Consider the following 27,652-nt stretch of genomic DNA (forward strand, 5'->3'; position numbering starts at 1 on the left):
CATAGAACCATAGAGTTGTATAGTTGGAAGGGACCCCCAACGGTGACCCAGTCCAACCCTCTGGAAAGCAGTAATCCTACACACAGCCATCCCTAGGTGGGCTCGAACCACCAACCTTCTGGTTAACAGCCAGACGCACTGACTCACTGAGCCACAGGAGGTATAGGATAATGACACTGATTTCTGAGTAATCATGATGTTATGTACTGAGCTGAATCCTAGAAAAATAGGATCCAGAATGCAGCAGTCTGATTGGTCCGCAGGAGCCACCCAATCCAGATCCAGATGGAAGTGAATCAGCGATCTGATTGGCCTGCAGGAGCAGCCAATCAGGCTTTTGGAGGGGGTGAATCTGCAACCTGATTGGCCTACAGGAGCAGCCTGGAATTCGCCAATCACACGGGGCCCATCGTGTAAATAATGTATTTATAGCTAGACATTTTGGGAAAAGTTTCATTCATTGCTACTATGAGCTGAATAAAGAGCATGAAATTCACACTTGACTCCAAGTGTATTTCAGATGATTAGGTTCCTTTAAGTGTACTTCAACTAAGCGAGCCCTCACACTGTTATCCGTAGCTTAAATGCTATGCACACGTACTTTAGTGTAAGTCTCACTCAGCGGAGTGGGACTTACTTCCAAGTAAGAATTTTTAGGATCAGCTGCAAAGGGGTCCACCGCTCACCCCAACTCCCTTGTTTGATTTCTCAGAAGTTTTCGATCAGGCTCGGCTGTGCTCAGCACAATTTATAAATATTTGAATAAACAAGTAATTAAAAGTTAAGACAAACGAGGGTAATAACCGACTTTATGGAGGGCATAATTCAGTGGAGTTTAATTGAACTGTCTGAGCTTGCTCGGGGACAAGAATCCCAATGTCATATGTTCCTTTTGCATTTCTGTCTAGCCTCTTCCCCAAGTTAAGATGTGTTCAGTTCAGAGCTAATATATGCTTCGAAAGGTGGGGGGTGAATTGTCAGCTATCAATGAAAGCGGGGTGTGTGTGCATTTATTGCACTCAGTTGTTTACGCTGGAAGAACCTCTTCATCTGCAATGAATTCCCACCAGCTCAGTTTCTCTCTCTTTTTTTTTTAAAAAAAAATTTATTGGTTTTTACAAACATTTTCCAGCATGTCATCCTTTTAAACATCATTTCAAAATTGTTGGCTATCACAGCCTATGACTTCCTTCAACCTCAACTGATGGTTTTCTAAAATCCTTTCTAATTATGCATTTTATTACTACAGTTATTGCTATAAATTCAAATCTTAATACCTATTCTTAATTCTTTTCACAATAATATACAGTGGTACCTCTGGATGCGAACAGGATCCATTCCGGAGCCCCGTTTGCATCCAGAAGCGATAGCCATTTTGAGCATCTGCGCATGTGTGAGTGGCGAAACCCGGAAGTAACGTGCTCCGTTACTTCCAGGTTGCCGCAGCGCGCAACCCGAAAATACTTATCCCGAAGCTACTTCAACCCGAGGTATGACTGTAACGGAGCACGTTACTTCTGGGTTTCCCCGCGCGCGCATGCGCAGACGGTCAAAATGACGTCACGCGCATGCACGGAAGCGGCAAAGCGCGACCCGCAGACATACGGACACAGGTTGCGTTCACTTCAGGATGCGAACAGGGCTCTGGAACGGATCCAGCTCGCATCCCGAGGTACCACTGTATTACTAATTATTCATAGGTGGCCCAATTTTTACTCATACAGTATTTGTCTTTTTTACATGCACTGCCTCAAGCAGTGAGAGCCACCATGGTGTCTTACATTCTAATAGATTTCTCCCTTTGCTAATATGTTGTTCATTACTCCTTTCAAGGGTTCAATTAGGGTTTGACTCAATTTTTTTGTAATATTTTGCTGTAAATCCATCCGGTCCTGGCACTTTCCCCGTTTTTAAATCTTTTATTGCTCGCTGTATTTCTTCTTCTTCTATTGGTTCATTCAGTCGCTCTTTTTTCTCCTTCGGGATCTTTTGCGCATTTTCTTTTTTCAAAAATTCTTCTATTCCAGATGCATTTTCCTTCCCAGCCTTTTTGTATGACTGTTCATCCGCTCAGTTTCTCAGGAGCCTACATGCCTTCATTCTGATGCTGCTGAGATGACAACTCCCATTGTTTTCACTGCGCTGAATGTTTGATTGTAAGCTCCTTGGGGCAGGAAGAGATTCCAAGAGTCATCTAGTCCAATCACCAGCAACGCAGGAATTTCAGCACAAGGTCTCCCATCCAATTTGTAGTAGTACCGGATCCTTCTTGAAGAGAAAACTAGAATCCATATCTAATAAAGATAACTCATTAATCTTTTTTTTTTTAATATAATAATTTTTAATAAAGTTTCAATCAGAAATTAAACAACCAAAAAAAAGAAAAGAAAAACATCAAAAAAATACACAAATACACCATACAAATCTCAAAGAGAAAATAAAGAAAACCCAAAAGACAAAAATCAACAATAAAAAAAAGAACATAACAATTAAAAAAAAAAATCTCTTTTCCATTTCCGTTTTTAAATTTGCTTATTTTCTGGACTTCCTCATATCTCCCTCTTTTGTATTCCAATCCAAATTGTTTGTCCAGCAATTTCTTTTCCACTTTTTTAATCCCAGTCTTTAATTTAATATAATATAATATTGAAATATATAACTTCAACTTCTTTAAACCTAATCTTTAGTCTTAATGCAATGTAACATTAAAATTTTACCTCTTAATTGTCAAATTTCCATTTCATTAAACATCTTTAATCCTAATATTTAGTCTTAATCTATCATTAACCTTAACCTGTACAGCTGGAAACGGCTTATTTTCAGTCCAACATCACTCTAACATTCTTTAATTTTGCAATGTTTCTGAAGATAGTCTTTGAATTTCTTCCAATCTTCCTCCACCGACTCTTCTCCCTGGTCACGGATTCTACCAGTCATTTCCGCCAGTTCCATATAGTCCATAAGTTTCATCTGCCATTCCTCCAGCGTGGGAAGTTCTTGTGTCTTCCAATACTTTGCGATGAGTATTCTTGCTGCTGTTGTTGCATACAAAAAGAAAGTTCTATCCTTTTTTAACACCATTTGGCCCACTATGCCCAGGAGAAAGGCCTCTGGTTTCTTAGGGAAGGTATACTTAAATACCTTTTTTAATTCATTATATATCATTTCCCAGAAAGCCTTAATCTTTGGGCACGTCCACCAAAGGTGAAAAAATGTACCTTCAGTTTCTTTACATTTCCAACATTTGTTATCGGGCAAATGATAAATTTTTGCAAGCTTGACTGGGGTTATGTACCACCTGTATATCATTTTCATAATATTCTCTCTTAAGGCATTACATGCCGTAAATTTCATACCTGTGGTCCACAACTGTTCCCAGTCAGCAAACATAATGTTATGTCCAATGTCCTGTGCCCATTTAATCATAGCCGATTTTACCATTTCATCCTGAGTATTCCATTTCAGCAGCAAGTTATACATTCTTGACAAATTCTTAGTTTTGGGTTCTAACAGTTCTGTTTCTAATTTGGATCTTTCCACCTGGAAGCCAATTTTCTTGTCCAATTTAAATGCCTCCATTATCTGAAAATAATGAAGCCAGTCTCGCACTTTGTTTTTTAACTTTTCAAAACTCTGCAATTTCAGTCTGTCTCCGTCTTGTTCCAAAATTTCCCAATATTTTGGCCATTTGACCTCTATATTGACCTTTCTCAAGGCTTTCGCTTCCATTGGTGACAGCCACCTTGGAGTTTTGTTTTCTAACAAATCCTTATATCTTATCCAAACATTAAACAGCGCTTTCCTGACAATGTGGTTTTTGAATGCTTTATGTGCTTTGACCTTATCATACCATAGATATGCATGCCATCCAAATACATTGTTAAAACCTTCCAAGTCCAAAATGTCAGTGTTTTCAAGAAGTAGCCATTCTTTCAACCAGCAAAAAGCTGCTGATTCATAATAAAGTTTGAGGTCTGGCAGGTCTCGGCCTTTTGGCTAAGATCAAGTGTAGACCAGACATTAATCTTTTTTTAACTTCCATCAGCCCTCACTTTTGGCATAAACCCATCATCAGACAGCTGCATATTCCTGCATTGCAGGGGGTTGGACTAGATCATCCTCAGGATCCCTTCCAACTCTATGATTCGATGGTAGACCTGTTTGAAATAATCAGACGGCATGCTCAAAAAAATATAAAGGCCTTTTTCTCTCCTGGTTCACGCACAGAACAATAAACACATCAGCACATTTCAAAGGATTCTCAGGAAAGGATGTATCGGGTATTAACAAGAAAAATGCTGAGCCTAGGTTAATGAAATGGACCAATTTTTAGAAAATCAATGCAGCAGCAGAAGGGAAATCCAGCACATGAACAGATTCCTTTGAAGCAAACCGAGCGAAAAATGGCCCTTGCTTGTATGGATTTTGGCAGCCAAACTGTGCAACATCTCCCCGCTGAGAGAAAACAGCAAACAAGAAACAGCCACACTTTTATCCGTGTCATTAAAGAAAACAATGCTGTTGTTGTTGTTTTTTTAAAGACACGCCTGTGCAGTTGTCAAGCTCTTTCAGCGACACATTTTTACTACAGCCAGTTTGCAATCAATATGGTGGCCTGACCTCCTGACCACAAAGCCCAGGTATTTAAAAACAAAACAAATCATACGGAAATCGAAACATGCAATTGTATGGCTTTGTATTTTTATTGTTAGATCTTGTTGTGAAGTATGTGCAGATTGCTTAATTTTATTGTATATTTTTGTGGTTTATTGTTAAAGTTTTGTTTATGACTGTTCTGTTATATTTTTTACTACTGTTAGGAGTTTTTTTTTTAATGTTGTGAGCCACCTTTGGCGTATAAATGATGGTGATGATGGAGTTGGAAGAAGCTTTGTAGGCCATCAAGTCCAGGGATGTGCAATGTGAGGCCGCTGGACTACAACTCCCATCACCTCTGTCCATTGGCCATGCTGGCAGGGGCTGATGGGAGTTGGAGTCCAACAACATCTGGAGGACACCACATTGCCTGCATTGGCCAGAGGGCTAGAGTGGATCAGGAGTTGTCTAGAGGTCCTAGATTTGCTGTGCCTTGAAAGAAACATGACAACAAGGAACAAGTGTACACACTCAGAGGATGACCTCCAAACCACCCTAAATATCTTCGCAGATGCTTACGAAAAGCTTGGCCTATAACTCAACATCCAAAACGCGAAAATGCTATATAAACAAGCATAAAACAACCCCTCTGCCGTGCCACAAATCCAAATCAATGGTGTAATGTTTGAAAGTGTTGATCACTTCTCCTACCTGGGCAATTACCGTATTTTTCGCTCTATAAGACGCACCAGACCACAAGACGCACCTAGTTTTTAGAGGAGGAAAACAAGGAAAAAAATATTCTGAATGTCAGAAGCCAGAACAGCAAGAGGGATCGCTGTGCAGTGAAAGCAGCAATCCCTATTGCTGTTCTGGCTTCTAGGATAGCTGTGCAGCCTGCATTCGCTCCATAAGACGCACACACATTTCCCCTTACTTTTTAGGAAGGAAAAAGTGAGTCTTATAGAGCAAAAAATACGGTACCTTCCCACAAGGGCCAACAATGATGCTGAAATCCAGCACCACCTGAGCTCTTTGAGTGCAGCTTTCTCCTGATTGAAGTGCAGAGTGTTTGAGGACCAGGATATTTACAGGGAAACCAAAATGCTTGTTTACAAAGCTATTGTACTACCAACCTTAATGTATGCTTGTGAAACATGAACCACTTACAAACACCATCTCCAACTCCTTGAAAGATTCCATCAACGGTATCTCTGAAAAATTTTTACATATTACTTGGGAAGATAGGCGAACTAATGCCATGTACCAGAAGAAGCAAAGATCACTAGTGTTGAAGCAATGATTCTGCAACATGAACTTGGTTGGATTGGTCATGTTGTTCAGATGCCTGATTATCATCTTCCAAAGAAACTACTCTCTTCCGAACTTAAAAATGGAAAGCATAATGCTGGTGGTCAACAAAAGAGGTTTAAAGACTCTCTCAAGGCAAATCTTAGAAAGTGTAGGATAAACACCGACAACTGGGAAACACTGGCCTGCAAGCACTCCAGTTGGAGAACAGCCTCTACCCAAAGGTGTCATGGACCTTGCAGAGGCTCAAACTCAGGACGAAAGGGAGAAACGTGCTAAGAGGAAGGCATGCTTGGCAAACCCTCACCATGATCAACTCCCACCAGGAAACCTGTGTCCCCACTGTGGAAGGACGTGTGGATCCAGAATTGGCCTCCACAGTCACTTACGGACTCACCGTTAAGACCGTGTTCATGGAAGACAATCTTACTTCGCTACGAGGGATCGCCAGAGAAGAAGAGACAATAACAACTGTTGCTTTGTCTTATCTTTGCCCCACTTTTGTTGAGTTTTAGCCCCTCCAGAAGGCATTGGGTGGCAGCATTAGGGGAAGTCCTGCAGGACAACTTAATAAAGCAGAATAAATCCACCGCTTAGTCACTATCATTGTGTAATGAACATGCAGCAGAAATGCACTTGCCATAAAACACCTGTCTGGAGGGGCCACAAAGCATTTAATAAAAGAGACCCTTTGTCATGTGGGGCTACTTGAATCACAGCAGTATTATGAGCAGGCAAGGCTAGTGGGACTGGGGTGGGGGGCATAAGGGGCCAAGGAGCAAGGGAGAGGAATTTCACATATCGCTTCCAGCTAAATAACCTGTTCGCTGCCTGCAGGCTTCTAGCATAGCTAATTGGTATTGACAAACACATCATCCGTGAATATGCCTAATCCTTTATCAAAGCCATTTCAGCTACTGGCCTTCGCTATATTGAATTATTTCGGTTTTAACTGTGGATTAGGTCAGTGGCTCCCAACTGGTGATCCACGGACCCAGGGGATCCTCGTAACTCATTCTGGGCATCCATGGTACGTATAACGCATAACCAAAACTACCACAGAGATTGTAGGAGTGCAAATATCCAGAGTGTGGGGTCAGATGGGATTACTATGAGGAATTATAAAATATGCATCAAGCCATTGTGTCCACTGTGAAAGCATGGCGTTGACTGGGTTTAATTCATTGACAATTTCGGATCAAATCCCACAGCCCTCTGCATCTCTGGCCATTTCCTCTACTGTCCATTTCTCTTGCTTGACAAGTCACGTACTGCAGGCAGGCATCCTGGGTCATCAAAGACAGTGGGCAGCTTCTTTTGATGTAGCTTTTCTGATATGTTAATCTTAGGGCCAGGAAACAGATCTCACCTGAAAGTGATAATGATCGCTGTCTTCCTGGCCATCCTTCTTATCCTGTGTATTGCTTGTTCATGACCTCAGGGGTTGCCAAATGCACTCCTTTGTAGTTCTGTTTTATTTACCCCATGCTTAAATAGTTTTGGTAGTTTAACTTTGTCCCCACATGGGGTTTGTTGAAATGCTCAGAAGAAATCTGATTGGTTCTTACGAACACTCTGTAAAAAGTTCTTTTGTGAATAAAACGACCTGGGCCGGAGGGTGGAGACAGATTATTATACGCACCCTTCCCAGAGTCTTGCTGGTTCAAGCCTCTGTGTGTATTCTTATTAATCAGAGTTCAATCCTTCCTTTGCTTTGGGAACGCTTCAGAGATATCGAGATTTTCAAAAGCAGCTTGGCTCTTGAAAAATAGAGGGTCGGCAGTGCCTAGTTAATTGGGAACCACTGGATTAGGTGAAAATAATCTTTCCTTTTCAGTGGTCTGGGTTTTTCCCCTGTTATAAGCTGTTATAATGTTATAAACCTTTTGCATACCAGGTGTGAACAACCAAACTCATTGTACATCACTGGGAGTATCCCGGTGTGATTGTTCTCGGAGTACTGATTATTTTCCTGGAGAGTCCCTCGCTCTCACACACTGTAAGTCATTTAGACAGTATTTGCTGTAACTGAGCACACAACAGCATGCTCAGTCTTGACGAGAGACCAACTGTGAATGTCCAAAATGCTCAAGCTTCCCATTGGTTGCCATGGCATTCTCCCCCCGCCCCCACCCTGGACCGTTTCATAGCAAACCCTCACCCTGAGACATTGACTTGCATTCAGTCCTAGCCAGTGGCAAAGTCAGAATACACATCAGGCGAGCCAGAAACATCCAACAGTCTGCTTTTTCATTGGTTAGTGTACCCAGAGGGGAGTTTTAGCTAATAAAGCCTTTGCAGGTTGAAAAAGAGATAACAGTCTCCCCAGTTTCTGCTAATATAAGCCAGCCAGCACAGCTGTGCTCATCTGAGCGTTTAATATACCACAACGTGACTATATGCTAGGTCTGTGTCTGTGAGGGCCCTCAAAGATATATTCATTTAAAAATATTCAAGGTTCAAAGAGAGAGAGAACAAGAGTGCAAGTCTGAACTCCTCTTTCAGTCATACCTCGGGTTGAATGTGCTTCAGGTTGAGCATTTTCAGGTTGCGCTCTGCGGCAACCTGGAAGTAACGGAATGTGTTATTTCCGGGTTTCGCTACTCGCACATGCGCAGATGCTCAAAATGACGTCACGCGTATGTGTCGAAGCGGCAAAACGCGATCCGTGCATACGCAGACGTGCCATCGCATCTTACATTCCATTCAGGATGCGAATGGGATCCGGAACGGATCCCATTCGCATCCCGAGGTACCACTGTATTTAGCAGAGAGAAAGAGAGAGAGAGAGAGAGAGAGAGAGAGAGAGAGAGAGAGAGAAAGAAAGAAAGAAAGAAAGAAAGAAAGAAAGAAAGAAAGAAAACTATCTAGTCATCTCACCTGCCTTAAAGCCTTCTGGCCAGTGATGTGTTTCACAGTATCTGTTTGGCACCAATGTTTAAATTTAATTAGAATCTCATTAACATTATTTGAAAAACTCAAATTGCTTGTATTTAAAGGCATTGAGGACTTGCATTGAGTTTTTAGCTGTTTTACATTTTTATTTGGCCCTGCGTGTAAGAGAGCTGACCAGCTCTGGTTGCTGCTGCAAAAATTCTGACTTTGGTCCTGGTTCTGCTCATCTGATGTTTTGCATTGCACCTGGAAAGAAGGGAAGTTGTTGCCATGCCTTGAACCAGGCGTGGGGGACCTTTCCTAGACAAGGGCCACATTACCTTGGTGGAAACCTGCTGGGGGCCACATTCAAGTGCAGGGCTAAGCCAGATGCACACATAATTTAAACACCCTTAACACCCACATAGACTCACTTAATCACACACTTTCAAAAAGCTATTTCCCATGGAAACAGAGACATATATTTAGATTGTTATGAGAAAAAAACTGCTCTTTCCCTTATGGGGTACCCAAGAGCCCATATAGAGTTCTTTTGTAGCTTCTCTATCAGTAGGAGAAAATAACAGAGACCAACCAGAGAATATTGAGAAGCAAAGCAGCTAGTAACCTGATCTTTATTAAAGCTGTTGCAACAGGGTGCTCCCCCCCACACACAAGGGGGGGGGGAGAGACCCCGAGCCATGTGTGCAAGCCCTTATATAGACATTTTAAATTGCCCGCCCTGGAGTCCAAGACCACCCCCAGAAACATCATACATACATCACAGAAGGGGCAAACTACAACAGAAATCTGAGTGTGGTGTTTTTTTCTCGTCTTCTAGGTTGCTTGATTGGATTACCTAGGCATCCTGGCGGGACACGAGTGGTGCTGTGGTCTAAACCACTGAGCCTAGGGCTTGCCAATCGGAAGGAGGGAGCATTTCAACCACTGGGCCCAGTGGCATAGGTGCAATTGTACAAATATGGAATTTTTCAATTTGGACAGAAACTATTTCAGAAGAAGAAAAAGTTGGGCGACAAAAATGAAATTAGAGGAGAAATGAAGTGAAAATAATTTTAGTATGAATGTGAAACTCCATGACTATGAACTGCTAGCAACAGTCTTTAAATCTGCCCCAGGCTTTTTACTATAACAGACTTAGCACAGCTACCCTTCTGGAACAAGTCTTATGTGAAACAAGGATGATGGTATCCAAAACCAAATCTAATACAGACTTCAAATAATACAGTCATATTTTGCCATGACAAACATCTCTCCCAATAAGGACAGGCATCCAGGTGTTTAATATATTATTGTTTCTAAGAAGAAAGCACATTCACAAGTCAGGTTTTGTTGAGTCTTCACCCAGTTGAAGTGACTCTGGAGGCAAAGAGCTCCCCCGTGTGATTTGCAGGGAAATTACCAGAAAACGTGTTCCATTAACTTGGCATCCTCTGCACCATCAGGAATTTCAACCACTCCTGCCTGGGCAGCCAGGATTGTGATAAGAAACTTGGATAGTTTTTCTCTCCTGATACTCTGGCATATTTCAGCTATTTCCTTCCAGCCATCCACATTACATTCTTTATCCTTTACAATCATTTGTTCCAGTACGTCTGTAAGGACATTTGACAAAGAAAAATGTGAAACAAAGTCTTGCTGCTTTTCCTTTCTGCTTGAATCATGAGTTGTAGAAAACAGAAACATGCATACCTTTGGATAGGATCCTAAATCCATTACAGGGCGATCTATACATGTCTATGAAGAAGCCCCACTGAGTTTGATGGTATTTACTCTCAGTAAGTAAATTTCCATTCTTAAGGTTTCGCCCAATATAGTATGCAAAGGATTGGAACCTAACACCACAGAAGTCTGCACTGATGAACTGTAACCTATGCATGTTTTCTTGGGAGCAAGCCCCATTGGACTGACTTTTGAGGAAACATAGGTTGGATTGCAAGGTTGAACTATGTCCCAGCAGACGTAAGATGCCAAGGTAGAGCAGGTCTTTAGAACAATGGCATCCATGTTAATATTATGTTTCAAAACTTAAATCTTAAAGCTGGGGTAAAATGAAGTCATAAATAATTGCTACATTTAGTCACAGGTTAAACATGATGACTTTTTAGTCAGATTGTCCTCTATGAAAGGATGTTAACTGATTATCTAATTGAGTAAAAGCAACAGAGTTAATCCATCACGTTTAGTAGAACATCTGCATCACATATCCAATTAAAGCACCTTTCCCCAACTTAAAAGGTAAAGGTAAAGGGACCCCTGACCATTAGGTCCAGTCGTGACCAACTCTGGGGTTGCGGCGCTCATCTTGCTTTATTGGCAGAGGGAGCCGGCGTACAGCTTCCAGGTCATGTGGCCAGCATGATTAAGCCGCTTCTGGCAAACCAGAGCAGCGTACGGAAACACCGTTTACCTTCCCGCTGGAGCGGTACCTGTTTATCTACTTGCACTTTGACGTGCTTTCGAACTGCTAGGTTGGCAGGAGCAGGGACCGAACAACAGGAGCTCACCCCGTCGCGGGGATTCGAACCGCCGACCTTCTAATCGGCAAGTCCTAGGCTCTGTGGTTTACTTGGTGTCTTCCAAATTTTTTGAACTACAATGGCTTGGGCTGATGAGAGTCAGGACTCCAAAACATCTAGAGGGCACCATCTGGGGAATTAAAGGATCTTGGAAGCAAAAACATGGTCTTAACTGCTGTTAATTTGGCGTATAGCATTGGTGGCCAGTATTTTGGACAAGTGTGCCACAAGTGAAGCCCATGGTGTGAAGGCAAAAAACCGACTTGGCAGTGGGAGACCTGTGATCAGATCTCTCACTTGTTTTTAAAAGTTAAATTGAAGCTGAGAGCAGAGAGGGATCCAGGTGGGACTGCATCCCTGCAGCCCCTGCTCCTGATTAAAATCCTCCACCTGTCCCCATCCACTACTTACCCTTGTGTGGCCAAACATGCCTGCACTATATACAGGTGCCTGTAGATATGGGATAAATTGCAAGTACATGCAGTGACATTTCTACTGAAAAAAAAACCAGCTGTGCTCACCCCTGCCTTCCTTGGAAATATCTTCCAACAATCGTACGCAAATGACTTTGTGTTCTGTGTCGATGAGTGTCAGGATTGTTTCCCCGAGGGACAAGAAGGGTGGATGCCCATTCCACTCTTGAGTTAGGCAGCGCATGAGTTCTACATTTGGGCAATGTTGCAGTAGGAAGATATAGTCCTCTGCAAACAAACAGCAATTCCGTTAGAAAGGCCATCTGCAAACAATACAATCAACCATGCCAGTAAGTGGGGCACGAGGTGCACAAAATGTCTCCAGTTCTTTGCTGGCAAGCAGAGATCTACCATCTTTAAAAAGGCAAGATGGACTTGAGGATCCCATGGATGGACAGCAAATGAACTATTTTCCATGTAGAGCTAATGCTTGTTTTAAACCATAAGCAACAGAGAGAGGGGAAGAGCCATAATCGCTTCCTCTTTCTCACACACAGAGCATTGCAAAAGTGTTTGAAAATGGCTGAGAAGCATTTATTCATTCAACATATAGCTTAACATTGAATGAGGAAAATAACACATGTAATTCAGGCCTGAAAAAGCAGCTACTTAACGCATCATCACCATCCCCAAAATTTGAGATCATGAGGGGAAGTCCTTTTCTGGCTTCTGGAGTCAGGCATGTGAGCTACAAGGAACAGGGCCTTCTAAGTATTAGTGCTGTTCTTGTGAAACTCCTCGCTGAAGGATGCTCACTAGGCTCTTTCACTTGCCATTTTCCAGAAGAAGATTAAGATTTAAACAGATCTTTGGTTAATTTCAGTGCTGTCGTGGTTGCAGTGAGATATAAATTAACAAGGCTTGGGAATCTACCTCTGGGAAAGCGTTTGCATTGCTGAAGGTAATCCATGGCTCCGTAGATCTGTCCTTGTTTGCACAAGCACAGGGCGGCTTTTTTGTGCGCTCCACATTCAAGGTAGACAATCTGAGCCAAAGCGTAGCACTGGGACTCATTGTGCTTATCCATCTGTGCATAATTGAAGATTGCATCGCCGGCTTCCTCACAGAATGCCAGTCTAGGGGAAACAAGAGCAATTAAACATTCTAGGGACTTATCAGGCTTTGGGGTATTGTGAAGGATTTCAATGTGGAATAATTGAAATAATGATACCTAGGATCATTTTGTAACTCACTTTGACTTTAGACTTAGTGGCGGGGGAGAGTAACTAATATAAAATATAATAATAATACAATAACAATTTATAATCTAAGTGATGCAAAGTAAAAAAAGAAAGGAACAGGAAGAGAAAACAAGGAATTGAGAAAAGTCTTGCTCATAAGGCAATGTTGGTGTAGGACTCTCTCTACACATTCCAGGAGTTTGAGCATTACCCAAATGATTCCCATGCTGGGAAAGTAACTTCTGAGATTCTGCTCAGGTGCTTCCTGTTGACCACTAACCTGCTTGCTCCCCTACTGCCACCCGCATGCTGCCTCTGCCTCACTTTCTTCTCATCCTGGCCTGTAAAAGGTAAAGGTAAAGGTACCCCTGACCATTAGGTCCAGTCATGACTGACTCTGGGGTTGTGCGCTCATCTCACTCTATAGGCTGAGGGAGCCGGCGTTTGTCTGCAGACAGCTTCTGGGTCATGTGGCCAGCATCACAAAGCCGCTTCTGGCAAACCAGAGCAGCACACGGAAACGCCGTTTACCTTCCCGCCAGAGCGGTACCTATTTATCTACTTGCACTTCGTGCTTTCGAACTGCTAGGTTGGCAAGAGCAGGGACCGAGCAACGGGAGCTCACCCTGTCGCAGGGATTCGAACCGCCGATCTTCTGATCGGCAAGCCCTAGGCTCTGTGGTTTAACCCACAGCGCCACCCGCGTCCCTAAAAAATAAAGAGGTGACTCCTCCTGTGCTCAGCCCCAATGCAGTTGGGTCTGACAGAGCCAGGCTGCCTCAGTTTCAGAGTTAACTCTTCACATTTTGAGAATTGTTGTCCACAGAAGTACAATCAGCAGGAGCATCAGTAACGCATCTGGATCTGCCTTCTTTGGAGCCAGATCACTGGTTCGCATGGCCTAGCAGACCTATGCAGAATGGGGGGCAGCCAAGTATACTTTATTGCAGATATTAATATTGTGCAGTTTGAAGCAATAGGATGAATTAAAAACTGGTTCCTCTTGCAATAAAAATTGTCCAGACCCAAAATATGGTTTCAAAGCTTTACTAAAAGAATTTTCTTCAAACAGATAAAAATACAAAAAAATGATACAGTGGTACCTCGGGTTGAGAACTTAATTTGTTCCAGCGGTCTGTTCTTTACCTGAAACCGTTCTTAACCTGAGGCGCGCTTTCGCTAATGGGGCGTCCCACTGACACCCTGCCGCCACCGCACAATTTCCGTTCTCATCCTGAGGCAAAGTTCTTAACCTGAGGTACTACCTCTGGTTAGCGGACTTTGTAACCCGAAGTGTTTGTAACCCGAGGTACCACTGTACATCCAAATAGTTGCATACCAAATGGGCCTGAAATAAAGGTTTGTCTATCTCCACAGCCTTCATTACAGCCTGGAGCTGTTTTCTCTCCAGGAGAGAGAGACTTCATTGACACACCTTTGTCTTCTGTGGCTTGAGAGAACAAAAGGCACCCTCAAAATGGCAATTTGCAACTGAATATCACATCCATGTGGTGTAAAGTTAAACACCATGTAAGAGAGCCAGTAGATAGACATCAACAGGTAATTATCAACCTGGTGGCACTTAGAGAGCTCCTAGTACAGCTCAATAGAATTTCCCATGCCCTTTTAGCAATACACATACAGTGTGATTTTCTGTTTCAATGTGCAATTAAACAATTATACTTAACACACTTGACCCGGGCCTCAGAGGGCTAAGATGGCTGTGGGGAAGGAGAGCCAGGGGCCTGCTAGACTGTCATGGTAAGAACAAGACTCCTGCCCCCAGGCTTCAAACACGCTCTGAATAGGCCTATGGCCCAGTATTGCCTACTCTGAGGGCCAGTGGCTCCCCAGAGAGCTTTCCAGCATAAAAAGCACATGCTCTGCCACTGAGCTATGAACCCTCCTTGGATGCGTCGAGTGGCCACTTACCTGTGCATGGTGACCCAGTGCATCACCAGGTCTAACCGTTTCTCATTCAAGGCACACTGGATGGCTTCAGCTACCAAATGGCTTGAAAGTGGCTGCTTAGTAGCTATGCATGTGCTTATTAGAGCTTCGCAGTACATGAGCAGAGGGAGAACCTTCCCTTTGATTGGGCCAACACCTGAAAGGGGAAGTCAGTAAGTTTCTTTTTAAAAAAAATTAAGCAAGCTATGGAAGATAGGAGTGCCTGGCGTGCTCTGGTCCATGGGGTCACGAAGAGTCGGACACGACTAAACAACTAAACAACAACAACAACATGCTTTTGCTTGGGCATTTTTCTTCTCTGCACTGCTGATTCCTCCTCAGTTCAGATTCTCCACTAAGGGAGCCTTAATTCCAACCTTGGATTTATATAATTGCTTGATCTTAGGGCTGATAAGATTTAAAGAAATGAGGAAAATCTCAGAGAGGAGGAGGGAGGGGGGAAACAAGTTGTGGAAAGTGAGGAATGGTGGGTTTAAAAGAACAGAGGGACAAATATATTTAGCTAGCTATCAGTTTTAATTTTTTTTATCCAGCGCAGTCACAAAGTAAGGTAGCAACCAGGAATATTTAAAAAATTGCATTTTAATACTACAGGCTTTGATGAGACTTCAGGTGTAAAGAAATCTGAGAAAATATATCTACATAATGTTCTAACCTGCTACACCAACGCAACTACTTAGTGTACTCTTATGGTTGATTCTGTCTGTTTGGCTGTCAGAGTCTTGTAGTACCTTACAGAATCAGAAAATTGAAAGGTACCTCAAAAGCCCCTTCCAGTGCAGAAAATCTTCTGCTACAGCATCCCTGATAGGTTGGCTATTCAGTGTCTGCTACTGAGAGTATCTCTCTGTACTCTTTTAATAGTCTAACCTGACATACTAATTATGCTACTCAGAGCACTATATTGATTGATCTAAAACAGGAAAGTCATATAAAACCTTAAATATTAATGAATGTATTATGACATAAGCATTTGTAGACTAGACTCCACTTTATCAGATGCAGGAAGTGTTGTCCATGAAATCTCATACCTAATAAATGTTAGTTGTTAAGGTGCTTTAAGTGGTTTGTGCTACAAGAAACAACACGGCTAGAGGAAGTTAGCTGATCTAAGAAACTGCAAGGGAGAAGGACCACATCCGAGGATCTCCCTCATTAACATCCTTTCAATCCTTTCAGCACCAGACATAAACTTCTCTCTTCACCCAAGGATTTAAAAGGTTATGGTAAATGCCCTTTTTATTGCTGTTTTCTGCTGCTAAAGGTTTGCTATTTTGCTGGATCTGTTTATGGGTCACTAAAATTATTACTGCAATGTGTTTCATTTGCTTTTATGTTATGCCTTACTAATATTTTATTGTAAGCGATTAGAAACATATCTATATATCTATAGAGAGAGAGAGAGAGAGAGACTAATAACTCATATACATACATACATACATACCCCTAAATTTCTCCATGGTTTCTTCATTGTGGAGGATTCCTCTTGGACAGTTTGCTGCATATATGGCAGCAGCCTCAAACTGACTACGGGAAAACAGTTCATTGAACCTGGCACAGGTTAAAAAACATAAAAGTTCAAAGGCACAAGCAGTGGATGCAAAAACAATTCCATGCTTGGCAGTGGGTGTACACTAGCCAGACACAACCCCAGAAGCTATGTAACATGGGTATGATAGTCAAACTGGAAATACATAGCAAGATGCTCTTCTTTCATGCTCTTGCTATGTTGCTGTGAACAGCAGGACAGCTGTGGTGAGGAGCAAACCACCTCTTTCCAGCCTGCTTGACCCCATTTTTATCTGTTTTATTTATTCAATTTGTATACCACCCACAGGGCAATTCACAACATAAAAACACAAAATGAGTACATAAAATATATAATAAAAACAAACACAAACAAACAAACAAACAAAAAACCCTCCCGCAAACCCATTTAAAAAGGACATGAAATGTTAATCAGCCCCAGGCACCTAAAGATATGTAATGAAGGCGGCAGGCAAGAAGCCCTGGGGAGAGCCTTCCACAAATAGGGAGCCACTGCAGAAAAGGCCCGTTCTCGTGTTGCCACCCTCCAGGCCTCTCATAGAGGAGGCACACGAAGAAGGGCTTCTGAATAACCCCCTCTGAGGTTTTGTGTAGATGTTAAATAAATAGGAGGGGGCCGTGGAGAAGTAAGAGGGAAGTGAAACAGTGAAATGGCATTTCTCATCTGAACAGAAAGAGAAAACCATCTCTCTGGTTCCATTAGTCTTTTTGGTTATGGCTCTCCTTAGAATCTATTTCTCCAGCAAACCCTTGCTCAAAGACACCATTTGCTTCTCTCCTTCCCTGCACCTCCATTTTCCTCATAAGCTTTTTACATCACTCACATCAATTCCTGATCTTATTCTCTACCAGTGTCTTGCCTATCCAAGATCTCTGGGACAGCTCGTGCTAATGACTACCTTTGGCCCTGTGCATTAAGGAGCAGAAGAAGCAGCTCTGTTTGGCACAGCCAACTGGTAAGGGATGCTCTTTGTTTCCTGCTACATCTCCCCAGTTCTGTTTTTCCCTGCAGTTTTGCTGGCTGTGTATGCCATGACCCCAGCTGTGTGGGATGTATTATTACTAGAGCAGTCAAGTACAACATTTTCCTGTTGCCTAGAATGGACACACAGGGGAATGTGGCTCCAGACAAGGAGGACTTCCTGTCATACCTGTGTGGAGCTTCCTCCCCGTGTGTGACCAGGTAGATGACCCTAACTGACCAGATAAAAAGGGTTGGCCACACAACCATCTCTCTTTTGGACTCTTAGTCTCTTACTTTTGGAATCTCATGGCTCTTAGCCAGCGCATGGCTCAACCTTCACATAGGTTGTAGCCCACAAGCAGAAAGTCTGAGATGTAGCTCAGACTTCTTTTTACTGTAACCACAAGATAAAGCATGCCTTCAGATTACTGCTGTGAACTGAATGCGAGTAAAACTTTATTCTTACTTTTAAAGAAGACTGTGTCGTGTTATTATTATTTTGAGGGGGAAATAAAGGGAAAACTTACCATGAACAATCCAGACTGCATTGCTTAATTAAAGGATTCTAATGAATCATCAACTTGCTTCCAATATGTTGCAAAGGGAATGTGCTCTGCTGTTTACTCACTAGCGTGAGTGAGGAAGGATAGTATCAAAACAATATATCCTCTCCTACCTTCCTTAATGTTCCCACAATCTGCACACCAACAGTATGTCACAGAGGGGAGCAGGGAGACTGCCTGTGCCCACTGCTGAAGCTGTCAGAGGATCTCCACTGTACTGCTGCTCTCTGTTCAGTCGAGCAGTCTAATGACCGCAATGTGCTTGATGTGCTAGTTGTGGCGGGGACAGGCTAAAGGGCATGCTCCATCACCTTACCTTTCAATGTATTCAATCAGGTCTTCAGCCTCTTTGCTTTTGCTGGGGTCATGTTCAAATACGCTGGAAATGCTGCTGGCAAGTGTATCTGAATAGAGAAAGCCATCCATTGTAAGTTACCATTTTATGCTCTCAGAAAACAGAACCATCAGGAACCACAGGTTTACATCACTTTTAGTATTACTTTAAATGATATGGCTTCTTGTAGTTTGGTGAAAGTGCTGAGAATTCTGTTTAGAGAGCTCTACTCTGCACCGCAGAATTACATTTCCCAGGGTTCTCAGGGGAGAGGAAGGTCTGTTAAACTAATAGCGAATGTGTGCCCAAAGACATCGCCAGCTGTTTTCTAAAAACTGTGCAGCATTTAGAAGTGACATAGTCTCTGTTCAAAAGGCTTACAGTTTGCAGTGGGCAGGAAAGACAGGAATGAGAGGTGTGGACTGGATGTAGTAGAGAAGTAAGGAGACGTCAGCTGGAGACGATGGAACATGAAAGGTGAAGTTAGGATGGTTCAGGAAAGGATTTGCTAGCACATGAGTCAAAGGAAAGAGTGCAGGAAAGGAATCAGCTTGAGCATAAGGTGTAGCTTGTCGGAATTCTCCAGAGATATAAATTTGAAAACTGACAAATAAGAATGCCGGAGCATTCCAATGAAAACAGAAATGAGAGCAGAAGTTGCCCATGTTCTCTTATTTGTCCCATGTGTCCAGAAGCAAAAACAATCCAGTGAATACAATCGGCTGTTTCTTTCAATCTGCACATGATACATAATTGATTATATTTCCTCTCATTTGCACAGTGTTTCCTTTGCAGCGAAATGAATGGGGCAGAATAACATAATGACAAATTTATTTTACATAAGTTACATAATTACATAAATTATGCAGTTTCACCTCAGCAGACAGCAAGAAGAGGAACTGCAGCAGTGTTGCATGTGATAGAAACAGAAAACAATGCCTTCTCCCCGCCCACCCCCCCCCCCGGATGAATGAGCTAGAACAGATCAGGGGACCGAAAGATTGGCATAAGGGGCAAAAGGCAAGCCCTACTTTGGCAAATAATTTCAAAATGAAAGGGAACTTTAGCTTTGCTGGTTGCCACATGGATCAATTGTTTCAGCATGCATCACAGACAAATGTTCTTCCCTGTCCTCCTTTGATGGTTTGCTGTTAGATGGCAAAATCTGAACTCGTATATTTTACCTTTTGAAAGTTTCTCATTTTCTATCATTTGAATGATGAGCTGGTGCAAAGTTTCTAAACTCCTGTCTGAACTCTCCCAGATATTCACAACGTTGACAAACTGTGATAGTCGATAAAAGCTACAAAGGAGAGAATAGTGCGTGAAACTGGCTGCCTGGCTGTGGCTCATCAAAAGGCTCTTGTTAGCTCCCTGTTTGTGATTCCGCCTAAATTTCTCTTTTCCCCCAACCACACTTTTATTCTTATCATCTTGCTCCCTTTAGTCTTCAAAACAGAGGACTTGAGTTTTCTTTGCTACAGACCTTTCCTACTGCATGTTCCTTCATCAAGTGGCTCACAATTTGGGATGAGGGAGAAATTCAATTCTGGTTGCGTTTACAGGCAAACTGACCTAATTTAGCCATTTCTTCTTCTTTTTAATTAGCAATTTCCAAAACAATATGCAGACTGAAACACAGCCATCCTTCAAAATTCTCACTTATCTGAATACTGAAATGCAGTTGTCCAGCCAAGTAACGTGTACAAATATCTATAAATCCTTATCAATCTCTCTCCCATTTTTTATGCAAAGATAAACATATTGTCATAATTACTTTGTATATTAGTAATACTCATGGCTAGTTTCTAACAGAGTCCAACCCAAACCTCCTTTGAACAGGGCTGGAGAGGTGCTGGATTCAGCAGCGGTTGTTTGACAAGAAGATGCTGGGGAACTGAACCAGGGCCTAAGTGCTGTTGGTCCTCCCCATCAAATGAAATGAATGTCACTATGTTCTAGTTGAGAACCACTGATCCATCTGCCTGGTACTAGCCTAACTATATGGCTTAGGTCAAAGCTATCTGTAAAGGTAAAAGGACCCCTGACCATTAGGTCCAGTCGTGACTGACTCTGGGGTTGCGGCACTCATCTCGCTTTATTGGCCGAGGGAGCTGGCATACAGCTTCCGGGTCATGTGGCCAGCATGACTAAGTTGCTTCTGGTGAACCAGAGCAGTGCATGGAAACACCGTTTACCTTCCCACCATTTACCTTACCTATTTATCTACTTGCACTTTGATGTGCTTTCGTACTGCTAAGTTGGCAGGAGCAGGGACCGAGCAACGGAAGCTCACACCGTCGCGGGGATTTGAACCGGCAACCTTCTGATCAGCAAGCCCTAGGCTCTGTGGTTTAACCCACAGCGCCACCCACATCCCAAAAATGGGCTCTGCAATCTTCAGAGGAAGTCCTACTACCTTCACGAGCACACCCAGTGAAGATGCAGGACAGACTTTCTCAGTGGCTGCTCCTAGTCTTTGGGACTCTCTTCCTAGACAAGCTACACTGTCTCCCTTTCTTGTTATCCTCCCACTGGCAGGTAAAGCCTTCTTCTTCTTCTTCTTCTTCTTCTTCTTCTTCTTCTTCTTCTTCTTCTTCTTATTCCAGCAGGCTTTCAGGAACTGACTGGTTTTTAAGGAAAGGGCTCTGTACTATTTTTTACTATCTGCATTCTAGAAGATACTTTTTAACATTAATTCCTCAGGTGGTTTAATTGCTTTTGAAAGATAACCCTTTATATGTTTTCAGCTCTGTCCATTTTATCTGTATTTGCTTTAATTTTTGTGTGCCTCCTTGAGTTCTGGCAGAAAAGTTGGGATGCAAATACAGTCAAACCTCAGTTGTTGAACGTAATGTGTCCCGGAAGCCCATTCGGCTTCTGAAATGTTCAACAACCGAGGCACAGCTTCTGATTGGCTGCAGGAGCACTCAAGCAGAAGCCACATCATATGTTTGGCTTCCGAAAAATGTTCGAAAACTGGAACACTTACTTCCGGGTTTTTGGCATTCGGAAGCCAGAATGTTCCAAAACGGAGGCTTTTGGGAACCAAGGTTTGACTGTAAATAAAAGTGTAAAAATAATAACAACTCTGTGTGCGTCTGTGCGTACCAGAGGTTGAATTAATAACTACAGTGGTACCTCGTGTTACGGACGGGATCTGTTCCGGAGGCCCATCTGTAACATAAAATGCCCGCAACTCAAAGTACTGCGTCTGTACAGGCGCGCTTTGGCGCTTCTGCGCATGCGCGAGCGGCGAAACCCGGAAGTAACCCGTTCCGATACTTCCAGGTTGCCACGAAACGTAATGCAAAAAGATGCAACATGAAGCAGATGCAACACAAGGTATGACCGTATTAGGCATTCCGCCTCTGGGATCTAAGCCATGATCCAGCCTGATTATGAGGTCTGTACCTAGAGAGGACTGCATTGCTACTGCAGCTCCAAAATAGAGGAGTGTGGTAGAGGTTGAAAGAAATAATACCCTGCAGAGCTCTTTTAAATACAAGGTAAATTTCATGTTGCAAGGGGGATCATTATACCAAAACTTCAGCAGCTCATTCTGTTTTTCAGCCTCATTTCGCTGGATAAGGGCATGGTTGAGGTCCTCTTCAATGTCTACAGTGTTCTCCAGGGGGATGTACTTTGTCAACATGTCTTCTTTCAGGTCCCTCACCCTCTGTTGGAGGTGAGCCAGGTGGACAGAAAGGGCATTGATGTCGAGAGAATCTTTCATGCTGATGCCTGTTGGGAAAGGAGGAGCATAGGTTCCGGTGAACTCGCAGCTGTGATAGCACACCGATTACCTGGAAATTCAACTTTGTTAAAACAAAATCAAAGCTGTGGTCATTTTATATTAGATTCAATTTTCTCAAAGTCAAGTGTGACAGCTAAATTGCATTACTTGATTTTCCTTCATTGAAATCCACAAGACTTAATTGAAAAGTCTGTAACTATGGCCAGCTCATGCTCCAAATTTAAGAGAAACTTGATTGCTATATTAAAGAGAGCTGCTTCTCACCTGGAATGAGGATGGCAGGGTTGATTGTCTTGGTCGGGATTGGAGAGTCTTTTGCAGAGAATGTCTGCCTTAATGCTCTTACTTTCTGTATCAAGTTTGTGATTCTTTCAGAATTTTTTTCAATTATTTGTATCCTGAGAAAAGAAACAGTCATTGAAATATTAATCCAGCCTCTCTTGTGTAAGTGGCTTCCATGTTCAAAGACACCCCCACCCATTCTGACATGTGCCACCTTGTGGGGGCCACACGGCAATGATGGGCAGGGCCAGAGGCAAAAGTGAATATAATAATAATAATAATAATAATAATAATAATAATAATAATAATTTATTATTTGTACCCCGCCCATCTGGCTGAGTTTCCCCAGCCACTCTGGGCGGCTTCCATAGAAACCAAAAATACAGTAAAATATCACAGATTAAAAACTTCCCTGAACAGGGCTGCCTTAAGATGTCTTCTAAATGTCAGGTAGTTATTTATCGCTTTGACATCTGATGGAATGTCAAAGGGGGGATAATTGTTACTCTTACCTTTGCACAGTAGATGAAATTTCAATCATGCAAAACCAGAGATTTCTACATACACATCTCTTGATTCAGGCAAGCAAAGGAGCATTATTTCTGTTCAAGGGCATATTGTTGCCAGGGAAAAGGACTAGAGGAGATTGGAGGGCAGGGACATTGAGGAGCAGTGCTTTTATTTCTAAAAAAATGTTTAGGGGTGCTCTCATTTTCCTACTCATATTGAAATACTGCCCCTCAATGAGGCCAAACTTAGATTCACAAAATGTTTAGGGGTATGCGTTACCCCTGCGTCCCAGGCAGAGAAGTCTGGAGGTCTGCATTTTGCCCTGTGCTGGATTTCTTCAGTAAGTACACTAATGGGATGTCTGAGGCAACTCTACTTAATCAAACAGAACAGCGGCTGCGGGGGAACCCACAAACATGGAGTCCACAGGCCTATAAATTACAAAGGCTCTTATGTGGAGGCATTCCTTCGCCTCACATACCCTCCAACATTTATCTGATGGAAATAGGGATGTCCTATTCAAGACAATTTACCAAAAAAAACAAAAAACAAAAAACAACCCACAGCAGATTAAAAACAATAAAGAGCAGGGGGTTTGGGGGGGGAGGAGAGAGACATTTTATAAATAAAGCATATCAGTAGAGAGTAAACTAAATAACAAGCCACCAAAGGCTCTGACTGAAAAATATGCTTGCCAGGACAGAATTGTCAAGAGCTTGTTTAAAAGTAGACTAGGAAAATCATCCCAAATTTTAAAAGAAAGCATTGTTTGCTGCTTTTACTTGACTTTTCTTCCCCAAGAGCTTGCCACTGTACTCTGAAGAGTTGCAGTTTCACTACTTTCTTGTGTGGCTTTGAAGCCACAGCATACATTTAAAGCACTCATACCACTTTAATAGGCATGGCTCACCCTAAAGAATCCCAGCTATAATTCCTAGCACCCATAACGATCTATAGTTCCCAGGATTCTTTGTGGGGAACCCATGACAGTTCAACTGGTGCTAAGAGTACTTTAAATGTATATTCTGGCAGAGAACTAGACTGAAACATGATCCATGAAAAATATGATACTAAACTGCACATAATTAAAAGTTTTTAACCCCATTTTACTAAGTCCATGCTGTTGTGCTAGACTTGCTCAAAAATATGCTATGAAAGGTCATCCACCCCACCTCCTGTGCTTAACAGTTGCCAAAGAGGTCCTTACTTTTCTTTCAGCTGACTAATTCTGTTCTTATAATACATGAGAGTTGTAGACTCGCAGGCTAAAATCTTTAATTTCCCATGAAGATAAAAGGCATTCTGTTGACCCTTCTTTATTGCTTCTATGAAGGCATCATATTCCTGCTTGATTGTAGTGAGGATGTTCTTGTACGCATTAGCATGCTCTATTATCTGTGTCAATAATATAGAGGCTGGTCATTTGCTTTCCCTGCTTTATAACACACTAGGCACAAAAGCTTCATTCCAAAATCTCTGGAAGACCCCTCCTTGCCAGGTCAGACTAAAGCAGCCTTCCCCCTTCCATATGGCAGATATTGCTTGTTAGTGTGGTGCCTGAGGTTCCCAGTGTGCCCAACAGTACCTTCTAGGGCACCTGCAAAAGGTCTAAGTAAATATCCCCTCAAAAATCTACACTACAAGCGAGACTGCTTGTTCTTCCTGCTGTTTTCACTGCTTAAGTCTCTCCTATGTTGAGCTCCCTTAAACATGCCCACATTTCACTGAATGCCAGGATTGGACAGCCACCCTCCCATCTGTTCTGAAAAGAGGATAGGTGCAAAAAGGGCCTTCTCTCCATGAGCAAGCATGTGGAGAAAGGGCCAGTGTAGATGCCTCTCCCCACCAACACCACATTGATGGACTGGCTACATGTCACTAAGACACCTGTTTAGTTAGTTTGTTTGTTTGCTATTTGACACATTCCAGGACAAAGGCCCGGTATTTTGAAGCCTAGCTCAATCACAAAATGTTCATATCCATATTAGTACTGATTAACACAGGCCCAGTAGATTCCTTGGCAAATGCCACTGGGAATAGGTACAGGATATTTATTATTATTTATTGAATTTATATACCGTCCTATACCCGAAGGTCTCAGGGCGGATCACAGGATAGTAGCTAGCAGGATGGACCATGAACCAGACTGGCTGCTGTTTTTCAGCCTCATAGGAACATAGGAAGTGGACTCAGACTGAGTCATGCCATTGGTTTCTCTTGCTCATTATCATTTACACTGACGAGCAGTGACCCTCCAGAGTTTCAGACAGGTCCCACCTGGAGATGCCAGGGATTGAATCTGGGATCTTCCTTCATGCAGAGCAGATTTATGATCTCCTCAGTCCTCCCACATGCAATATGGGGGATAATACTACTGATCTACCTTACAGGGTTGTTGCAAGAATTGCTGTAAAAATGGATGGGAAACATTTTGCACACTTAAGAAGTCCTATATAACGCTGCGCATTATTATTTTGCCACTGATTTCAGTGAAAGTCAGAATACGTTCCCAAACTCCTAAGATCGCACCCATTTGTCTTGAAAAGCGAAATGTTCTTAGCAATGCTTGGTTACCATTTCAAACACATTTCTGTATATTATGTAATACTCCTCAGCCGGTCCTTGCTCAGTACAGCCCACTTTCTCGATTTCTGAGTGGATGTAACTCTGGATGCTCTCCAGAAATTCCTTCTCTGCCTCGGGGATGATAGGAGGCAACACTGAGCACTTTCTTGCCTTGACACTGGCCGCTTTCATGATGGAGGAGCAGCTAAGCTTCTACTGCAGACAGAAGTTGAGAATTCTCAGCTGTTTCTTTCGACTGAAACACTTCAGTCAAAATCTAAAAGAAAAAAGTGACAGGGACACTGTTAAAATAATTTAGAACTTCTCTGGCCTGTCTCGCTGTCTTCAGCGGGACTTATTCGCAGATAAACTGGTGCTGGTCTGGATGCAGCAATCAAGCATCTCACTGTGGAATAGTCATGTTAAATTCATCTTTGTGCAAGTATGCAGTAGTAGTGTCCTTTGTGAGGCTGGTCGAGAGGCTGCAACTACTGCAGACTGCAGCAACTAGTTTGCTTGCTGGGCAAACTACCGCCAGCGTGAAACACCATGTTTCTGGAATGTGCAACAACCAGTCTGCTACTGGGCCAAGTTCAAGGTCCTGGTACTAGCATGTAAAACCCTCCAAGTGTCTCCATTTTCCAGGGTTTACAGAAGCCGTCCCAGTTTATGATTTGATCCCAGAATGTCCCGCTTTTCCTTAGGACGTCTCTATTTTCATCGCATAAATGCTGGAGGTTATGCGACCCCCAAGCCAAGGCAATAAGTAACTATGCAAAGTTTAGAAGACATCTGAAGGTGCCCTGTATAGGGAAGGGTTTCTTTTTAAATGTTTAATTTTTTATCATGTTTTTATATATGTTGGAAGCCGCCTAGAGTGGCTAGGGCAAGCCAGTCAGATGGGTGGGGCATAAATAGTAAAATTATTCTGATTATGGAATAGGATGCACCTATTTTCATTGGAGAAATGCTGGAGGGTATGGTAAGGCCCTATGCAGCTTGGGACTGGGATACTTGCAAATCTGTCTCATCAGACCTTGCACACTCATTAGATCTTTATAGGCTGAACTGCCATGCAGATCAGCGAGGAAGGAGTGTAACTCCATCAGCCCTGTCCCATGAGGATCCTAAGTGCCAACAAGACCCACTGACTGTGTGGAAAGTCCCCAGGTTCTATCCCCAACATCGGCAGTTAAGGCCGGGACAAAAATCCTGTCCAGCTGTTGCCAGTTAGTGTAGGCAATACTGAACTAGACAGACCATTGGCCTGACTCTCCTCCTTAAGGCAGCTTCCTATGATGGGGCTGCCCTTCCTAGGAAGCCAGAGCTGTGCCACATCTGTAAGAATTAGGTTGTTTAGTGTGGCAGCACACACACTTTGGAACTCCCTGCCTCATGATACCAGGCAGGCGCCTTCACTGTATTCATTTCGGCGCCTGAGGAAAACATTTTGGTTATCCAGATTACAGTCTGCATGAGTTTTAATTTGTTGCAGCCTATTCTGTGGCAGGTTTAGCCTTCTGCGTGTTTTAAATTATGGTCACGATTTTCTTAGTGACAATTTTATTTTTCTGCCTTCTTCATAAGCCACTTTGAGGTTTATTTTCCTAATCGGCAAGCACAAACTTTAATGAAATGAGTAAGCAAGAACCTGTGCCCACGCTTGCTTTTTCCTCTCCTTCCTACCAAATCCCTTTTCCTCATAAGTTGCCATTTCTTTTTATGAGGGGAGACTGCGTGAGCCTGAGGGCAGAGATCAGAGATCACGTTGGTAAGCTTCTCTGGGAGCCTATTTTGGGCCAATGGGCGGTGTATAAATGCCTTCAATAAATTAATATAATTCATAAACAAGGCCCAGGATGTCATGTGGAAGGGGGAGGTCCTTCAGAATTACAATGGAAATGGGGTTTCTGCCTCACACTGAGGGAGCTCTGGGGCCCTTTTAACAACGCGCGCGAAAAGCGCCTCTTCTCCCCCTCAGCTGAGGGAGGCAACTGCCAACTGGCCCCGCCCCGCCCCTTTTGCCCCTTAGCCCCGCCCCTCTGCCCCAGCGGACTCACCCAGGAGCCAACTGTCGGCAAGTAACCAAGCTGAGCTAAATCCCTAAGCAAGGCGCAGGTTGCGTGGGTGGATTCGGAGCGGTGCATGCTGGGAAAGATAGCTTCCCTCCCTCCCCGCGTGCC

At 42.9% G+C, this 27,652-nt stretch overlaps 1 protein-coding gene across 4 annotated transcripts; it reads right to left on the minus strand.

Moving 5' to 3' along the window:
• Window positions 1-10,066: 10,066 nt before the first annotated feature.
• Window positions 10,067-27,615, minus strand: CLHC1 (clathrin heavy chain linker domain containing 1). 4 transcript variants are annotated; one of them, XM_081001011.1, is made up of 12 exons: window positions 27,530-27,615; window positions 25,479-25,746; window positions 24,112-24,299; window positions 22,377-22,510; window positions 21,898-22,099; window positions 19,540-19,658; window positions 18,338-18,425; window positions 16,391-16,497; window positions 14,908-15,082; window positions 12,668-12,870; window positions 11,843-12,022; window positions 10,067-10,397 (listed from the first exon to the last, which is right to left on the minus strand). In XM_081001011.1, the coding sequence occupies exons 2-12, from the start codon at window positions 25,659-25,661 to the stop codon at window positions 10,201-10,203; spliced, it is 1,776 nt and encodes a 591-aa protein (XP_080857137.1). In that variant the 5' UTR covers window positions 25,662-25,746; window positions 27,530-27,615; the 3' UTR covers window positions 10,067-10,200. The 4 variants fall into 4 exon arrangements, with proteins under 4 accessions (XP_080857137.1, XP_080857138.1, XP_080857136.1 ...); XM_081001012.1 differs by lacking the exon at window positions 27,530-27,615 and adding an exon at window positions 27,364-27,469; XM_081001010.1 differs by lacking the exon at window positions 27,530-27,615 and adding an exon at window positions 27,121-27,466.
• Window positions 27,616-27,652: the final 37 nt, after the last annotated feature.

Source organism: Podarcis pityusensis (genome assembly GCF_964106645.2).
Source record: "Podarcis pityusensis genome assembly, chromosome: 3".
Classification (NCBI taxonomy): domain Eukaryota; kingdom Metazoa; phylum Chordata; class Lepidosauria; order Squamata; family Lacertidae; genus Podarcis; species Podarcis pityusensis.